The 17425-nt window shown below is 23.3% G+C and overlaps 1 protein-coding gene and 2 non-coding genes across 3 annotated transcripts in view; 1 reads left to right on the forward strand and 2 right to left on the reverse strand.

Moving 5' to 3' along the window:
* Positions 1–17425, forward strand: part of LOC122851893 (protein vestigial) — a 47635-nt gene that overhangs the window by 15829 nt on the left and 14381 nt on the right. The window contains exon 2 of the mRNA XM_044151396.1: positions 17178–17388. Coding sequence (XP_044007331.1) covers positions 17178–17388 — 211 coding nt within the window. The remainder of the gene's footprint in view (positions 1–17177; positions 17389–17425) is intronic.
* Positions 6161–6242, reverse strand: Trnas-uga. Its single transcript has one exon. It is a non-coding gene; the product is annotated as a tRNA-Ser (tRNA).
* On the reverse strand, positions 6542–6623 carry Trnas-uga. The gene has a single exon. It is a non-coding gene; the product is annotated as a tRNA-Ser (tRNA).

Consider the following 17425-nt stretch of genomic DNA (forward strand, 5'->3'; position numbering starts at 1 on the left):
ATCCTTTTTTTAATTTCCAAGAAATTGTTTCCTGAAACAGAATTTTTTTTTTTTTTAATTAAATGCATCCAAAATTTTTCTCAGTGATAAATGGGGCCTTTTTGATTTTTTTTTTCTCTTTTATGCGGCTTTGAGGAACATATATGTCCTATATACCTCTATACCTTTACCAAAGACAAACTGACATTTAAACTTTGCTGGTAGAAAAAAAACCACATCAGTTGTTTTCTTAATTTCTTATTTTATTGTCAATAAAATTGATGCATTTACTTTGATAATAATTTCAATAATAAAATTAACATATTCAATTGTATAAAAGAAAACTTTTATTACTGTTTTAATTCAATTTGATATTTAAATTAATAGCATTCAATATTTTGAACGAAAAAATATTAAAATAAATTTGTTTCTCAGTTAAAATAATTTAACAAGTAATTTATTATCATTTCTTTATTGAGACTTTATTTGTTTTTTGTATGTGAATATTTGAAAAAAAAAAAAAGACAGTAATAATTCAAAAAAAAAAAAACCAAAAAAACATTCTTGACGCTATTATATTACTATATAACTTGCCAATTCAATCCTTATAGATTAAAACAGCTTCAGAGTTTTTGTAAATAACTTGGTTGAGTAAATAGTGTGTGTTTTAAAAGTTGCTTCGTGTATATATACTCACTTGGTTGACAATCGACTGATTTACTATGACACGACTACTTACCGGTTAACTTACGATGTTTACCAATTTAATTAGAGGTACATAGAGAATCTCCAGACGTAGCAAATACATTTGTTTCAGCATTAATTTACTGTAATAGTTTGCTGTCATAACATAACTATAATAAACTTTGAATCATTGGCACCAAGCCAATCAAAAAAAAAATAAAAAACTCAATAAAAAAATTTAAATATATACACTCAGTAGACAAAGAAAATAAAATATAAAAAAGATAAAATAGTTTACTACAATATAATTTTAAAGCTTATACAAGTATTTAACAAAAAAAAATATATATGAATTGTTTTATAAAATTTTCTAAATGGCTTTGAATGACATTGTATCAGCTCAATGGTGGTAAAATGAGAAGGAATGAAATTTTCAAAGTTCCAAGCATATTTTAAATAAATTTTAAAATGTTAAACATTATAAATATATATATAACAAGATTAAAATTATTAAATATATTTTATATTTGAATTTTTATTGAGAATAGAAATTTTTATATATATTTTAACAAAATTGTGTGTAAGAAAGTTAAGTTTCTTTATGTGTGTGTGTATATATCAAAGGCGAGAGAGTTTCTTGAGAATGTGTCTACAATTGTATAATGTATAAAAAAAAAATATATATATATATATATTGTATCCGTTCTCCTTTCATCATCAATGTATCGAGAAATAACCATTAGTAGCACATCGCGAAAACCAGGAATATCATGTATTCCACGTCGTTTGATGACCGATTTACTTGGAATATAAACTGGACGTAACGGAGCAATTTGAACGAATGATTTTCAGTAAAGGTGCGGAAATGTATTATTCGTTTTTAGTTGATTTTTTTACTCTGTATATATAATCATTTGTTGGTTTATAAGAAAAGTATAAGTTATTGTTGGGGTTACATATATACTTGAGGTTTTTTTTTTTGTAAATTTATTTTTATGTATTTTTTGCTTGTGATGACTTCAAGTTGCAATTCTATATACATGATGGCTTTAGTGTTATTTCGATTAAATATCTTGCAAATTTATACAGTAGCCTGACTATTAAAAGAGTCATTTGTAATCTTGGAAAACCAGTATTTTTATACACTGCAATTTTACAATCGTATTTTAATGATTTTGTCGCCAACTATCGCCCTCAATTAATTTTCTAAATCATTAGCCTACATATTGTTTCATTGATATATAAAGAATTTTTATTTATTTATTTATTTATTTATTTTTAAATTTACGTTTTTATTTTTTTGCTTTCATCATGTCCTAGTTTTATTCATTAATACGCTTTTAATTTACAGCTTGTTTTCTATTTTTTTTTTATTTGATGTTTGTCGTTTAATTTCAATTGAAATTACTCGTATAGATTTTATATATAAATGAAATATTAAAAACTTTTTTAATAAGTAATTATTAAGTAAAAAAATATCATTTACATGTTTTACAATAATGAATCATTATTATCATTATAAAAGCCAGAAAAAAATTCATTATGTAAAATGTTTTTTAATTGCAATATACATGCTAATTGATTAATTTATTATTCTTAAAATAGATATTTTTACAAGCTGTGTAAAGTAATAATCGAAATTCTGGCATCTGCCGTTTTATTTTCACTTGAATTACTTTTGTATTTTTAATCAATGACATTGGTTTTGTTTAGTTTTGTCATTAAGTTGTGCCAACAATTTCTGTACAAATTACTAATTGCATGAACGACTCAATGATCCTGACTTGAAAGAATCAAATTTTTAATTTCTAATGATTATAAAATCATCACACAAGTTTAACGTCATTTCTAATCAATATATCTATATATGAAGATTTTAATTATCTTTTGAATGTATCAAAGAATTCCAAAGAAACATTTGCCCCAAAACATGTGTCACTAAAATATCTTGTATATAATAAACAAATTGAAACATGGAAAATCAATTTTAACATATATTTTAATAACAAATTGACTTTCTAATAAATACACTTCAATATTTTTTGTTTATTAAAAAGCTTTTTTATCTAAAATAATAGCTAATTATATTTGAGTTATATTAATAATAATAGAACAACATAAAAATTTGATCTTAAAGGTGGTCCTTTTTTTTTTTTTTCGTTATAGTTAATTCAACATGGGTTATATTAAAAGATAAACAGAAGTTACACCTCATGGTTAACACAAGAATAAATTAACATAGAAACCTAAAGAATTATCGTGCAAAGATTCAGGAAAAAGTTTAGTTTTTTTTTATCGATCGGTTAAAAGAGATGATGATTTCCATACTGGTGCCATTCTCTACCCGTTTAAGGCAACTTTAACGTTATATGCATCTTGGCTATATGTGCCCTTGGAAAGGCACGAGAAACCATTTATAAAAATCCTTATCCTTACATCTCACAACCAGATCTTGTGAAGATCTTTCTCATAACAACAGTCACATCAAGGTCGTAATCATATATCTAAATAAAAAAAGAAAAAAAACCAAAATTATATTTAATAATTTAACGATAAATTATCGTTAATGGTTGTTTTTTTTTAAATCATTTATTCTTGGTTATAATATACAGATACTTCACTTTGAATAATTAAGAAAATTATATCAATGAAGATGTTTGAAAATTTGTTATAAACAAGTGTCAATTAATATGTTTACTAATTTTCTTGTCTTCGTGCACATACGAGTAAATTAAAAGTCAATGAGATGAACATATATAATATTCCTTTGGTATACTAATTTGATAAGTTATCAACTTAACTCTGCATATAAATTAGCTTCTTAATGTAGAAATGTTGAGTTCAGTATGAACACCTAACTTTCATTATCACTACCAAGATTCATATATTATATTTACTGCATGTTTAGTGGTAAGACCTTTTCTAAAACCAACTTCAATTTCAAAGCTTCAAGTTAATGTATTCGCATGACAGAGAACATAATTAAGTTTACCCAAAAAAAACAAATGTGGCTCATCCACTTAATTCATATCCATTTTTAAAAAATAAATAATTTTCTTTTGTATATACTTTTTAAAATAGTATATAATTTTTTTTTGATAAAATTGCATCTCATTTATATTTATTAGATATATATAAATCATGTCAATGACATATTATAATCATGATTTTTTTTTCACTGTATTCAGTGACAATATATACGTTTTGTTTATTTAAAGATGTATCATGTAAAATTGATTATACTGTGCCACAAATTCTTTGAGTATTTAAACTCTTCGATTTTTTATTTTTTCTTTGTTTTGTTTTATTGTTTTAATGTTTTCTTCTTGTCTTCATATATTTGTGTATGTGTGTGTATGTCTTCTTAAAGAGGAAGATGTGAAGATGAACGCATCTGGTGTTTCCGAAGACCAAAGACTAAAAAGACGCGCATGGAATCGACTCTTATTAATGAGGGTACATTCCCGACGGGTTTCTAAATATCTTATGACAACACAAATGACGTTGGTTAACCGTGTCACTTTTGGCAGCAGTGTGCGGTTTTGATGTAAAAACTACATCGAGTATATTAACAATATGTATATGTATAAAAACAGATGCTGCAATTTTTTTTTATTTTATTTTATATATACATAATAAAGTTACAATTACCATAAAAATCAAGTTAATATTTATATATTAAGTTAAAAAAAATTACATAGAGTATAATTTTCAAACAAAGTATCAATTTTCTAACTTAATAATGTTTTTTCTTTGAACTCATTATAACAAAAGATAAGTGAAGTAAAGGTTTGAGAAAATGGAGGTTGAGATAATAATGAATGATTATTATACATAAAAGAATCATTGGAACGGGTATGATGATAATACAATATAGGTAAAAGTTTTCTTGCGTTTATTCTTATAAGAAGGGAAAGAGTATCATGGAATATACAGAAAATATATATAAGAGGTATATGCAAATTCCTTTGATGTTTTTTATATACTTTTTGGTGGCACGTGGTATTTTCAAGAGAAGCGACAAACTCTTCGATATTCACACGATGAAAAGCCCCTTGTTGAAAGATTAAACTTTTGAATATTATCCTCATTTTATCCTTCTTAACATTCAACAACTCTTTTATTTTCTTTGTCATGAGTTTATAATAACCAACAATATATATATCTTCAACAAATAAAATTTTTAAAATACAAAAGAAAACCTCAAACTTTTAAATTAAAAAAAAACAAAATATTTATTAAGTTGTTAATCAATTGAAGTATCTTTAAAAAATATTAAAAGATAAGTTAATTAGCTAATTGACTTTGGTATATAATAAACAAGAGTTTTTCTTTTTTATTTTGAAGTTTATATATATAATTATTATTTTTATCTAATTGACGTAAATGTCACGTGATCAAGTGTTGCAATTATTGCATTTATTGGCTTGTATAAAATCATAGGTATATATATGTGCAATGTTTTAGTATTAAAATAAATTAAGACAAAGGTTTTTTGAACAAGAACTTATCAAAGTAAAATATTTCGTCATATATAATTAATTTTATTAATATGAAAATTCACGAGGAAATATGCAAATATTTCTTGCATATTTCTTTGCTTTTTCGAGTCGTTGATAATTTTACAAAAGAGTAATTTTTTAAGTTTATTTTTTTACTTGATATTTTCATATTTCATGTCCTTGAAAGAAAATTTTTAAGGGTTTCAATGTTTGAGAGACTTGAAAGGAAGAATTTATGAGTATATATTCAGTTTTTTTTTTGTTTAAAATGGTTTATTAATTATATTAATCAAAAAGTCATTAAAAATAAGAAATTTCAATTTTTATAATTTTATATTATATCAAAAGAAAAATGCACAGTTGATTTAGCAAGAGTCTAAAATTTTTCTTTTTTATATTTTGCCAGACTTGAGTGGGACATGTATACTTATTTGGTTATTATCATAATTCAGTACATAGACGTACTGAATAAATATAAAATTGAATAAACGTTAAATTATTTAGACACATGTAAGACTGTACGCCCAAACAGCAACATACCAAGTTACAGCAATTGGCAGACTGTTTTTTCAAATTACTTGTCTAGACATTTAGCTTACAGAGAGGATACTCTTAATATTTTCAACCTTTTTTTAAGCCTATATTACTATATCCAGTGAAAAGTCTTGAAAATAATTGAGTTCATTCTATATATGAAAATAAAAAAATTGTACAGTCAGTTTTGAAATTAAGTTAATTTTTTAAATTGACTTTTAAAATACAATAACCTTGAAGGCTTTTATCAATTATTATATTTTTAAATTCATTTAATTATCAGTTGAATATCCAAAAAAAAAAAAAACTGAGAAATTTTTAATAGAACTTTGTTATAGTTACAAGTCTATGGCAACTATCAAGTTTTTTTATTTAAAAAATTACAGTTATGTTATGTTTTTAAGGTTAAATTTGAATTGAAATTAAAAAACAAAAAAAAAAAAAAATTGAGACACTCTCTTCGCTGTGGACAGGATTCGAACCTGCGCGGGTAGAACCCAATGGATTTCAAGTCCATCTCCTTAACCACTCGGACACCGCAGCTTTGATGAAAAGGCTGGTTTAAGTAACTTTATCAAACGTTGCAACAAATCATCATTGATTTATGAATTTTCAATGATATTAGACAAAGTGTTTGAAATATTTATACATACAAAAAATATTTATATTCATTATAAACTATTATTTATTTATTTTATCAATTTTTTTTTGGTTTTTTTTTTTTGTTTTTGCATTTAAACTTTTAAAAGTGAATTAATCAAATATAAAAATAATGCTTTAATAACTAAATAATAATTAAACAAATACAAAAATTAAAAAAAAAAAAAAAAAAAAACCAAAGTCGCTGTGGACAGGATTCGAACCTGCGCGGGTAGAACCCAATGGATTTCAAGTCCATCTCCTTAACCACTCGGACACCGCAGCTGTCGACATGAAGCGAGTGTTAAATTTATTTGATAAGTAAATTTTGTTTTATGGCTATTTAAACAGCTTAGTATTGATTAACTAAATTTTATTTTTTACTAATAAAAGCATATTATTATTGATAAAATGATAAATTTTAATTATTTTAAATTTTTATTGAAAATTATAATTATCATTTTAAAATTATAATTATTTTTCTATAAGAAATAATTTTTTAATATATTCCAACATCATTTAATTCATCTGATCGATGAAGTGGCTTAATTAATGGAGTTCAGGTTGAGTTCTCTGGTTGGTAGAAGAATTTCAATTAGCGCAACGGTTCCTCCCTCAATTTCACCAAACTGGCAATGAGGTGCAGACAATTAACCAAGCATTATTACTCAAGTATTCCTCCACGACTTTAAGAATTAAATACAAATACAATATAGTATTTTATTAAACTCCAAAAATTACATTTACTGTTTTTAATTAATTGGAAAATTTTGACATTAAAATTCGCATTTAATTGTTGTTGACTTTATTAGGCAAAATACATATATTTAAATATACGTATTTTTAATATAATTGAGTTATCATTTGAAATAATATTGTGTATTTTAATTACTGGATCGTTAAATGAATTGTGGTGTGTACTTTACCTTGGTAGCTACCGATTTGACGTTATGTGTGGACCGGATTCTGAAAAAAGTCAGCGTGACGAGCTCATTAGTGACCCGCAGCTTGCACATATTATTATATATATATTTTTTTTTAATTTTTTTTTATGCTTATTAAATTAAATTTCTGTGTACATTGTATTTTTTACATATATATATATGCTTTTTTATTTTAACCCTGACAGTGGGTTCAAACATGTGGATGGAAACATAGTTTTAAATTATACATTTTTTTTTTTTTTTTTTCATTTTTTCCCTAAGAAAAACTCATTTCTTTTTTTATCCCTGACTGCCAACAAGAGATATGAGGTTTCATAAATATTTTTTTTTTTCCATTTTTTCCCTAAGAAAAACTCATTTCTTTTTTTATCCCTGACTGCCAACAAGAGATATGAGGTTTCATAAGTCAAATAACCTTGATATTAGCTTAAAATATAATTCATATTAATATGAAATTATTAAATTTATTTGAAAAAAAAAAAACAATTTAAATAAATTTTTTTTAAAAATTGTTTATATAAAAAGAAGTTTATTTTATTTTATTATTTCACATTTTCAATTATCATGGGATTTGAATTCTCAGAATGTCACTACACCCCTTTTTCACCGTTCATTTTTCACCCTTGCAATCTTGATCTTAAAGTTGGTCAGATCTCGTCTTTCGTGACATTGGTGACAGTGACGAATTGAATACATACAATATATATATTTTAACGTCACGAATCATTCAACAATATTTTTATTTTATTTTATCATTGCTTCCATGTAATTTTATTGATTGTATCATTTTGAATTCAATTTTGAAACCAATCGAATTATTTATGTCCTCATAAATATTTAATTGATATTATTAAATTCAATTTATATATATATTCTTTGTAATTAATACAAATTTCATTACCAATTACTGGACATATCAACTTTTTAGAATAACCCTTAGTTTTCTTTTCTTTCTTTCATATATTATGGTTTATTTATGCGTATAACTATAAGGAACAAAAAAACAGTCAAGGTGTAACTGGTCTAATTGGACTTATTTCAGTTTAAATAACAAGTGATGAAAGTTTATTTTTTACTCAATTTTTTATATACTCCAATTTAGTGAGGAAAGAAGTAACATTAGTCTTTTAAATTTAATTCGCAATAAATTAAATACCGAATATTAGTTATGAAAATTAAACAAATTAATTATTTTATATTTAATGTTAAGATTTACTTGACGTTTCGGTGACTCAATTATTTTATTTTCTATTCATTTGATACACTTTGTATAGTTTTATTTGACTATAAGGAAAATCATTTGCTATACAAAGTAATTTAATTGACAATAAATAAATATACATATGCTTGCCAATTATGTTGCTATAATGAATTGTAAATTATAATTATGATGTATATCAATGAAAAACTGATGTGTTTTTGTTGTTATATTAAAATTGGAAAAAGTAATTTTTAAATTTTCAAAGTTGTAAATATGTTACTTAATATGTGATCAACATGTCAAGTATGAAATATGGCAAAAGACCGACAGAATGTGATTCTGTACAGACATTGTTGAGATGTGTGGAACAATTATCGGTTGTGACGCATCATTGCCATATTTCACGTACATGTCGTCCAATGTCGTTTTCACTTGGCTGATTTGCTCATGATGACAGAGATCCACACACAAGTATATATTATCGCGTTTGATCATTATCTATCTCTCTTTCTCTCTTTCTTTATTTTTATTTTATTTTTGTCTCTTTCTGTTGTGTTGTTTGTGTTTATTTTTTTTTTTTCTTCTACCAAGATCAGTTTAAATATATATAAACGAATATATATATACAAAAGTAAACTGCACACAAGAGTGTTTGAGCTTCTCTTGCGAATTGTCTAAGGTGCCTTCTTGCATTGCATTCCACTGTGCTGTTCTGTTTTTAGTACTAGGTGCGCCATTCTTCGATGACACGCGCAAATAACAAATCGTGAACAACAGTGAGAAAGTTAGTAAGATTTAAACTCAGCAGGAGGGATGAAAGTTTTTCTTTAAAATCAACTCTTTTTACTCTCAGGCTTTTACTATCTACTTTTTAAATTATTTTTTAACTTTAAATTATTTTTTCTTTTTATCTAAATGCCAATAAAATACCTGATATATTTCTGCACTTGATATTTTATCAATTTATATAATTTTTTAGTACATTGTCTTCTTTTTTGTTCAAAAATTTGATCCAAATAAATGAGTGATAATAAATATTCTATAGCCAAATAATTAAAAGCATCAAAGTTTTTTTAGTCGAGCGTCTTAATTCTTTTATATTTTCATAAATAAATAAATTATCAAATTTATTATTCAATTATTTCTACATAGAAAAATAACCTCCTAAAATTTCTACCAAGAAAAAAGGTTTTATATATCAATTGTCGCGTTGAATTTTAAACACAATAGTGTTAACATATTCATTATTCAAATGGAATGAATTTTCTTCATTAAATTTTCTCAAATAAATTATGGAATTTTAAAAATTTTTCATTATCATAATTTTAATAATCATAAAGATATCATATGATAAAATTAATTCAAGTTTATTTGACTCTAAAATATTAAAAAAAGAAAATATATTTAGAAATTAAATACTTGTTTAAATTTTATCATAGATATTATATATATTTCAAAAATAAGGAAATGTAGAATATAATGCATGAGTCTGAGTATCGTCTTCAGAGATCGTACACCGATACGACCTTGGGGCATCAAACACGCCGGCAAACGCGTGTCCTCAATAGCAACGGGGCCAATGCGATGCGGTAGCATGTTCAAAAGAAAAAAAAAAATTAAAAAATAAAATCAATAAATAAAAAGGGAAATGAAGCAAATAAACTAAGATATATATTTACAAGATAGATAGAAAAAAAAATATAATAAATAATTGCAGTATCACTTTGAGAATATCATTCTTTTCTATAAATCCTATCGAATCAATTCGTACTAGAACATAATATTTGTAAACGTAAATACCATATATTGTATACATTTCATAAATAATGTAACATGTAATATAAAATTTACAAGTTCAGCATATAAAAAAATATATAAATTCCAAGATATTTGAATTACAACACAGTCTAATAATTACTCATTTGTTTTTTGAATTTTTATTAGTAGAAAAATAATTATTAGACTATTTTAATTTTGTAAATGAGTCAAGGGTAGTAAATATATTATTATTTCTAAATACTTTTATATCTTGAGATGTTCATTATAGTATATAAAAATGATTACATACAGAAAATTTATTTTTGAATTTAATTTAACTTCCAGAGACTCTATGTTTTTCTAAATTAATTGAACTTAAAAATGAAATGAAGTTTTTTTAATCAACTTGTTGCAAAAAAAATTAATCAAAAATTATTCTTTATTAATGTCATAAGAATTTAATTATAAATTTTTTATTTTTTTTTTTTTTTTGACATATGTGCAGCTTTTTTATAATTTTTAAATATTTATTTTTCTCAAAATTTTATAAAAATAATAATTCTATAATTTATGAATCAACTGCACAATATATATTCACAGTTTTTTACAGTGATAAAAAATTTTTTTTTTATTTTTTAAATTTTGACAAATGTAAACAGTACTATTATAGTTTATAATTTATTTGTATTTATATATATTTGCATTAATGAATATACTGAAAAATTAAAATGAATATAAAAAAAATTAGTTGACGTTTACATATATTATTACATGTGTGATGAATCACCTTAATATTCACTTTTTACTGTATTTTTTTTAATATTTTGCAAAGGCATTTCATAATAAATTAAGAAAAAAATATATAAAAACAACAACAAATTACTTGCTATTTATTTTTATATATAGTGTAAATTAAATATTCATTAATAATATTAAAAAAATTACTGTATAATTTAGATTATGATTGCATATTTAAGATCATTTTTATGGCTATATTTAAAAGTTCATATAACAAAAAAATGTGACTCTGAATAACGTGAATATTCGCGTAAAAATGAAAATACATATTTTACAAAATTTTGATAAATAACCTTAACGTAATTAAAAAAAGTATTGTCCAAGATGTGAAAAGAATTTAATCTAAATGTATATTTCATAAATTAAAATAATTCTAAAATATTTTTTGAATATCTGACATGTAAATTAATTCATGAAAAAACAATTTACATTAATTCGGAAATTAAAATAATAAAACAATGTATATTACGCAAAAAACAATTAATTTTAAAAAATTATTTTTATTTATAAAGTGAACAAATAAATTTTTTTTTTTATTATATAAATAAATTTTTATATAATTTATAATATGTTATTAAAATTTTTTTTTTTTAATTTATAGCGTAAATTACTTTATTATTTAGTATTAATTAAAATAATGTTGCATTAATTTTAACTAAAAATTATATTTGTGATAACAATAAATAACATATAAAATGAATATAATTAATAATAAATAAATCAATTTTGAATTAAAAAAAAATGTATTTGTACGATTTAACAATATGTAAAAATGAAGATTAATTTTCATATCTAAATCAAAATATAATTTACATTATTTTTTAAATTATGATTTAATTAATTTTAAAAATATTTTTGTAATTATTATATGATGTATGATAAGAATTTAATCTAAAAGGCATATTTCAAAAAAAAAAAATAAAGAAAAAAATAATATTATTGAACTAAGATATTTCTTAAAATATATTGTAGTATGTCAAAATCATAAAATTTATTAGTTGAAAAAATTAATTAAAGTTATATAATTAAAAAAAATATTTAGTTCATATTGTTAAAAATTAAAAATTCATATTAAACTGGTTTTTATTGTAGTGCCAAAACAAAAAAAATATTAGGAAAAAGTTTTAAGAAAATAAACGCAATTCATGTATTATAAATATTTTTAATAGTTTTAATATTTTTTAAAAAAAAAAAAAAAAAAAGGAAACAAGTTGAATAAATTTAAAAACAAAAAATCGATACAATTGTATTTAAAGTTTTGTGCATTTTTGTGACTGTATAATGAATCAGGAAAAAAAAAAAAAAAAAAGAATCCTATGAATTTGGTTTTGAAGATATTTAAATTTCGTTTATTTTTATTTTTATTTGCGCTTTTATAATTTTTTTCCCACGGTATCTAGTGTTTTTTCGATTAATCGGCTCGTAAAAATTTGAATGATGATTCATTTGTTGTACACTCTATCGTTAACTAATGAACAAAAATATGCTCATTCACTTGTTTTATCTGGGGTCTTACTTGACTCTCAAGAAAAATAAATAAAATATAAATGAAAAACGTTAAAGTGTAAAAATATATATATATAGTTAATGAAAAAACACGAACGGATATATATAAAAAGAAGAAAATAAAATTAAAAAAAAAAAAGAATTAAAAATGAGTAAGGCTGAAAGATCTTGGACAGTCGGACTCTCTCATCTAGACAGTCCAGAGATAGGGAGAATCATGTCGAAAGAATGGCCGTGTCTGGCAAACAAATTGCAAGATATCTCATGATAGCATGTTATTAAATATCCCACTCTACTCATTTCTCTATATGTGTCATCACTGATGGTAATCCTCTTTTTCATCGAAATAATTTTTTTCAAAAATGTCAATGCATTATGCATTTACTTAATTATTTATTAATATATTGAATAGAATTAACATATGATGAAAAAAAATAAGCTAAATAATTGATAGAATAAAGAAAAAAAAATTATAAATTTTATTAATATCAAATTTAACGATATCAAATACATATTAATTGAAAATTAATTGAAAATTTTATGAATAGCGACAATAGATTAATGAACATTTGTCAATCTATATAAAAATATATATAGATGATGCAAGTATATGGAATTGAACGAAGAGACTGAAGGAAGGAAAATGTTGAATAAGACAAAAAAAAAAAAATTATATATAAGGGAAGAAACAAGATGGAAAGGATGGAATGCTTTGATGAACCGCAATAGAGACTCGTACGTTCAGGATATGTGACCTTCTTTTCTCAAGAGGATGGTAACACTGGAAGTAAACCAAAAAAATGACTTAAAAAAAGTCGAAGGTTATATTTACCGGTGACTCGATTAATAATTATCACATTGTCAACAGTCAAATGTGCCAACGGGAATATTGTATAAAGTTATATAATTTTTATTTTGATGCATTCTTAATTTTATTATCTCTCCATAAATATATATTATATTTTGGATATATAAAATATGTTATCCAAAAAATCTTTGTTAATTCTTTTAATTTGGCATTTAAATAACTTGAAAAATACTTGGAATTTTAAATTTTACGAAAAAGAAAAAAAATTTTTTGAAATATATATATAGTCAGTGTATTCATGTGGTTATAAAATTTATATTTATTATTATGTGGATAAATTAATTGTCAATATGATGCTTTAAATTGCAATAGCGATTGATTCTTATAAAAGCTTCTCATAAAATTACATGACTTGTTTAAAATCAACAATACAAATTACAATCTCCAAACTAAGAGCCAGTAGTTATGATAAATAATAATAATCAGTATAATATTTTAAATTATTGTTGTTGTAATTTAAAAATAATTATAGTAATGTGATCAATATGAAACAACAAGAATATTGTTTAACATTATGTACAATTTTGTACAGCTCACAATATTAATAATTAATATAATTAAAATATACAGAGCTATCTTAATTTAATTACTGTTGATAAATTTATATTTAAAAAAAATCACAAACTAAAAAATACAACAACTCATATTGTAAACCGTGTAACTTACCATTTTAAAATATATATTACAATTTAATGTCTTAGAAAAAAAAGTTTATGATATAATGAATTACTCATTGTAGTACTCTTAATGAGCACTTGAAAATTTCCAAGTATAATTTAAACACAAGTACATATAATTACATATATGTATATACAATTGCTTCATAAAATAGTAAAACCCTAAAAAATTATAAACAATTTTATATACAACTGTATGATCATGTAAAATATGGCTGTATATAATATTTATATACATCAAACACAATCTTAGGTTTATAATCTGAGTTAATAATCATTAAAAGTAATTAATTAACATAGTTAGACATATTAGGATGTCTTATGAATAAATTCAAATCAATATAATAAATTTTTACAAATGTTTTATAAATTTGGCAACAAATTAACGTTGTTTATAAACAATTAATTTGTCAAATTTTTGATAAATGATAATGATCATTGGAATTTATCATTTTTAAAAGGATTAATCACATTAAATATATATTGTTATTTTAGCAAAGCTTGTCGAGGATTGATTTTTTTAACAATCACAAGAAAATTCCACTCAAGTGATATAGGTAAACGTGTAGAGAGACTTTTGTGATCATTTAAAACGTAAAGAATGAATCAAAGTATTTAACCTCACTCTTTTAGGATCAAATATTTTTGTATTGTAGAAAAATAAAAATAAATAATTAAAATCTAAAATCAGTTGAAACCGTGCATCGAATCCACAGTCTTAAATACTTGATGTTTTATTTTTTTTGTTCTAAAAAAAATCTTTATTTTTATTATTTTTCTTTTGTATATAAACTAAAAAGCTTCTTATCGTTTAAATAGCAGACAATGCGAAAAGAGCTGTATATACAAATCATTTTTTTTTATTTTTCTCAACGTTTTCTAATTTATTTATTTATTTTTCCTTTTGCTTTGGCGGTTTGTTGGATGTATGTATATACACGTAACTCATACACGCCCCAGTCGTTTACTGAATTTATAACTTGTTCATGATTTTAATATCAACAATAGCCGACAATGAATGAAGAAGACAAAACAAAACCTACTGTATGTTGATGTATATAAATTGATAAAAAAAACATTAATATATTTAACAGAATTTTCTTTGAAAATATTGTTTCAAACAAAACGATAGATTTAAATTTTCCAAATCAAAAAATTTCGTTAACAAAATAGTCAACATATCATAGTAAATAAATGAAACATTCCAAAGCCAAATAATTGACTAATTTTATAACATACTTAGCCAATATATTGAGCAGAAATTGTAGCACACACAAAAAAAAAAAGGAAAAAATAGTTTAAAAAAAAAAGAATTTTTTTGGGAATTCCATGACCGCACGGTGGCATTTACATTGCTGGGATCTAATGAATTGCAGGCATTACGTCCGATTTGGTCTCGTTGCAATCAGTCATGACGAAGATAGTCAAATGGTAAACTGAAAATTGAGGGTTGAGAACTGCATAGTCTGAGTGCTATTTGCAGTTGCTCCTTATTTGCTTCCTGAGTCCAAAACAAGCACAACAAAGATACAATGAACAACGACGAATGGCGTTGCTATGCGTTCAATAAAATTTATCTGTATGGTTTTCTCTCACATGCATATGTAACACTCAATTTTGCTCAACAACAATGCTATTCCAGATGGAATATATGTATTGAGGCTTTAATGAACTTGTCAATAGATTAACCATGATGAATTTATTGATTGAAAAAAAATAATTAATACATCATCAATTCTTGTTGACAGATTTTTTTAATTTTTAAAGGATTTTTTTTTTTGAAGTTTGTTTTGGAGAGATTAATAATTAACTGGAGCTGTGATGTTAATGTTTTACTGTATGTAAAGCTAAGTTACTTAGAGATCTTATTTTATTTTTTTATTTTTTTTATATTTGATGATTAATAGCAACAACAAAGTCTTGAAGATTTAAAAGATACTGACATATACATTAACGTCAGAGTGTTGGCTTATTTTAGCATCTTTTAAATCTTCATTTTGGACTTTTGTTTAGCTTATAAATTATAATATAGATTAGGTTTGTCAGTGTGATTTGATTAACAATTTTTCTATAAAACTATTGGAATGTTAACGATATTTTTAACAATGAAATTTGTCGATTTAGAAAAAAAATTAAACATGCGTTATTTTTATTGTATATACACAAGAAAGTAAATTGTTTGTTTTGCTATTTTCAAAGTCAATGAAATATTTATAAATTAAAACTCGTTGATGAAAATAAAATAATACAAGAATGACAATTCAATGACTGAATAAAGTTGAATAAACAACTGTACAAATACATAAATTACATTTTAAAATTTAACATAATTACTTGAGAAAATAACATGCGTTACTGTTAAAAATTCCTCAACTATTTATTGTTTCGAATATACACATCTATTAATTGTTTTTTTCTTTTAATTTAAAACAAAATAAAAATCAGTTTGTTTTTTTTTTAGTTTATAAATATATATAAACATTGAAAATATATTTATTTTTTAAGTAAAAAAAAAAGTTGATTTCATGCATCATAAAGCTTGCAACAAATATTATTATTACTATAATATTTTTTTGTTTAAAAAAAAAAAAAAATGTTTACTGTGAGTTTGACTAATTTTTTTTTCAATATAATATCACTATATTATTTATATATAGTGGTTACATTACAGACATAAAACTAGACTCTTGGCATAACGCCCCATTTGTATAGATGTTGACGTGAGAGCACTCTAAATCGTTTCGGGAATTTCATCAAAGCATCCACTATATAAAGTGACGACAAAATTCTGACCATCTAAACTTTTACTATGTTTTTTTTTATTTAAATTATATTTTGTTTTAATTTTTTTTTTTTTATTTCATGCGATTTAAAATAGTTTGTTTCGATTTTGAAATAACTTTGTCATTTTGAGAATTTCATTGTGGTAATCATCATATATGGTATTTAAAAAATAAAATAAAATTTCATAATTTTATTGTAAAAATCATGAATGAATGAAAAAAAACAATAAATTTTTATTTATCAATAAAAAAATATTGAATAGCAACATAATTTTGATACCAACACACAGTGTATTTTTTTCAGCTGAATGTACATCAAAGATCATTAGAAGCAGCAGGATTAGAATTATGTGCTGTTAGTGGAAGTGTACCTCAAGGACAGCCAAGTAGTGCTGGTTCAGTTGGATCAGCACCTAGTCCAGCATCCCCTAGACAAACACCTCAATCAAGAATTCCCTTAGCAACAACTTCAAGTCAACCTTCAAGAAATCTTGATGATGATAGATCAGTAGATGGTAATTAAATATATATCTTTTAATTATAATTATATAT

The sequence above is a fragment of the Aphidius gifuensis genome, linkage group LG1 (assembly GCF_014905175.1).
Source record: "Aphidius gifuensis isolate YNYX2018 linkage group LG1, ASM1490517v1, whole genome shotgun sequence".
Taxonomy (NCBI): domain Eukaryota; kingdom Metazoa; phylum Arthropoda; class Insecta; order Hymenoptera; family Braconidae; genus Aphidius; species Aphidius gifuensis.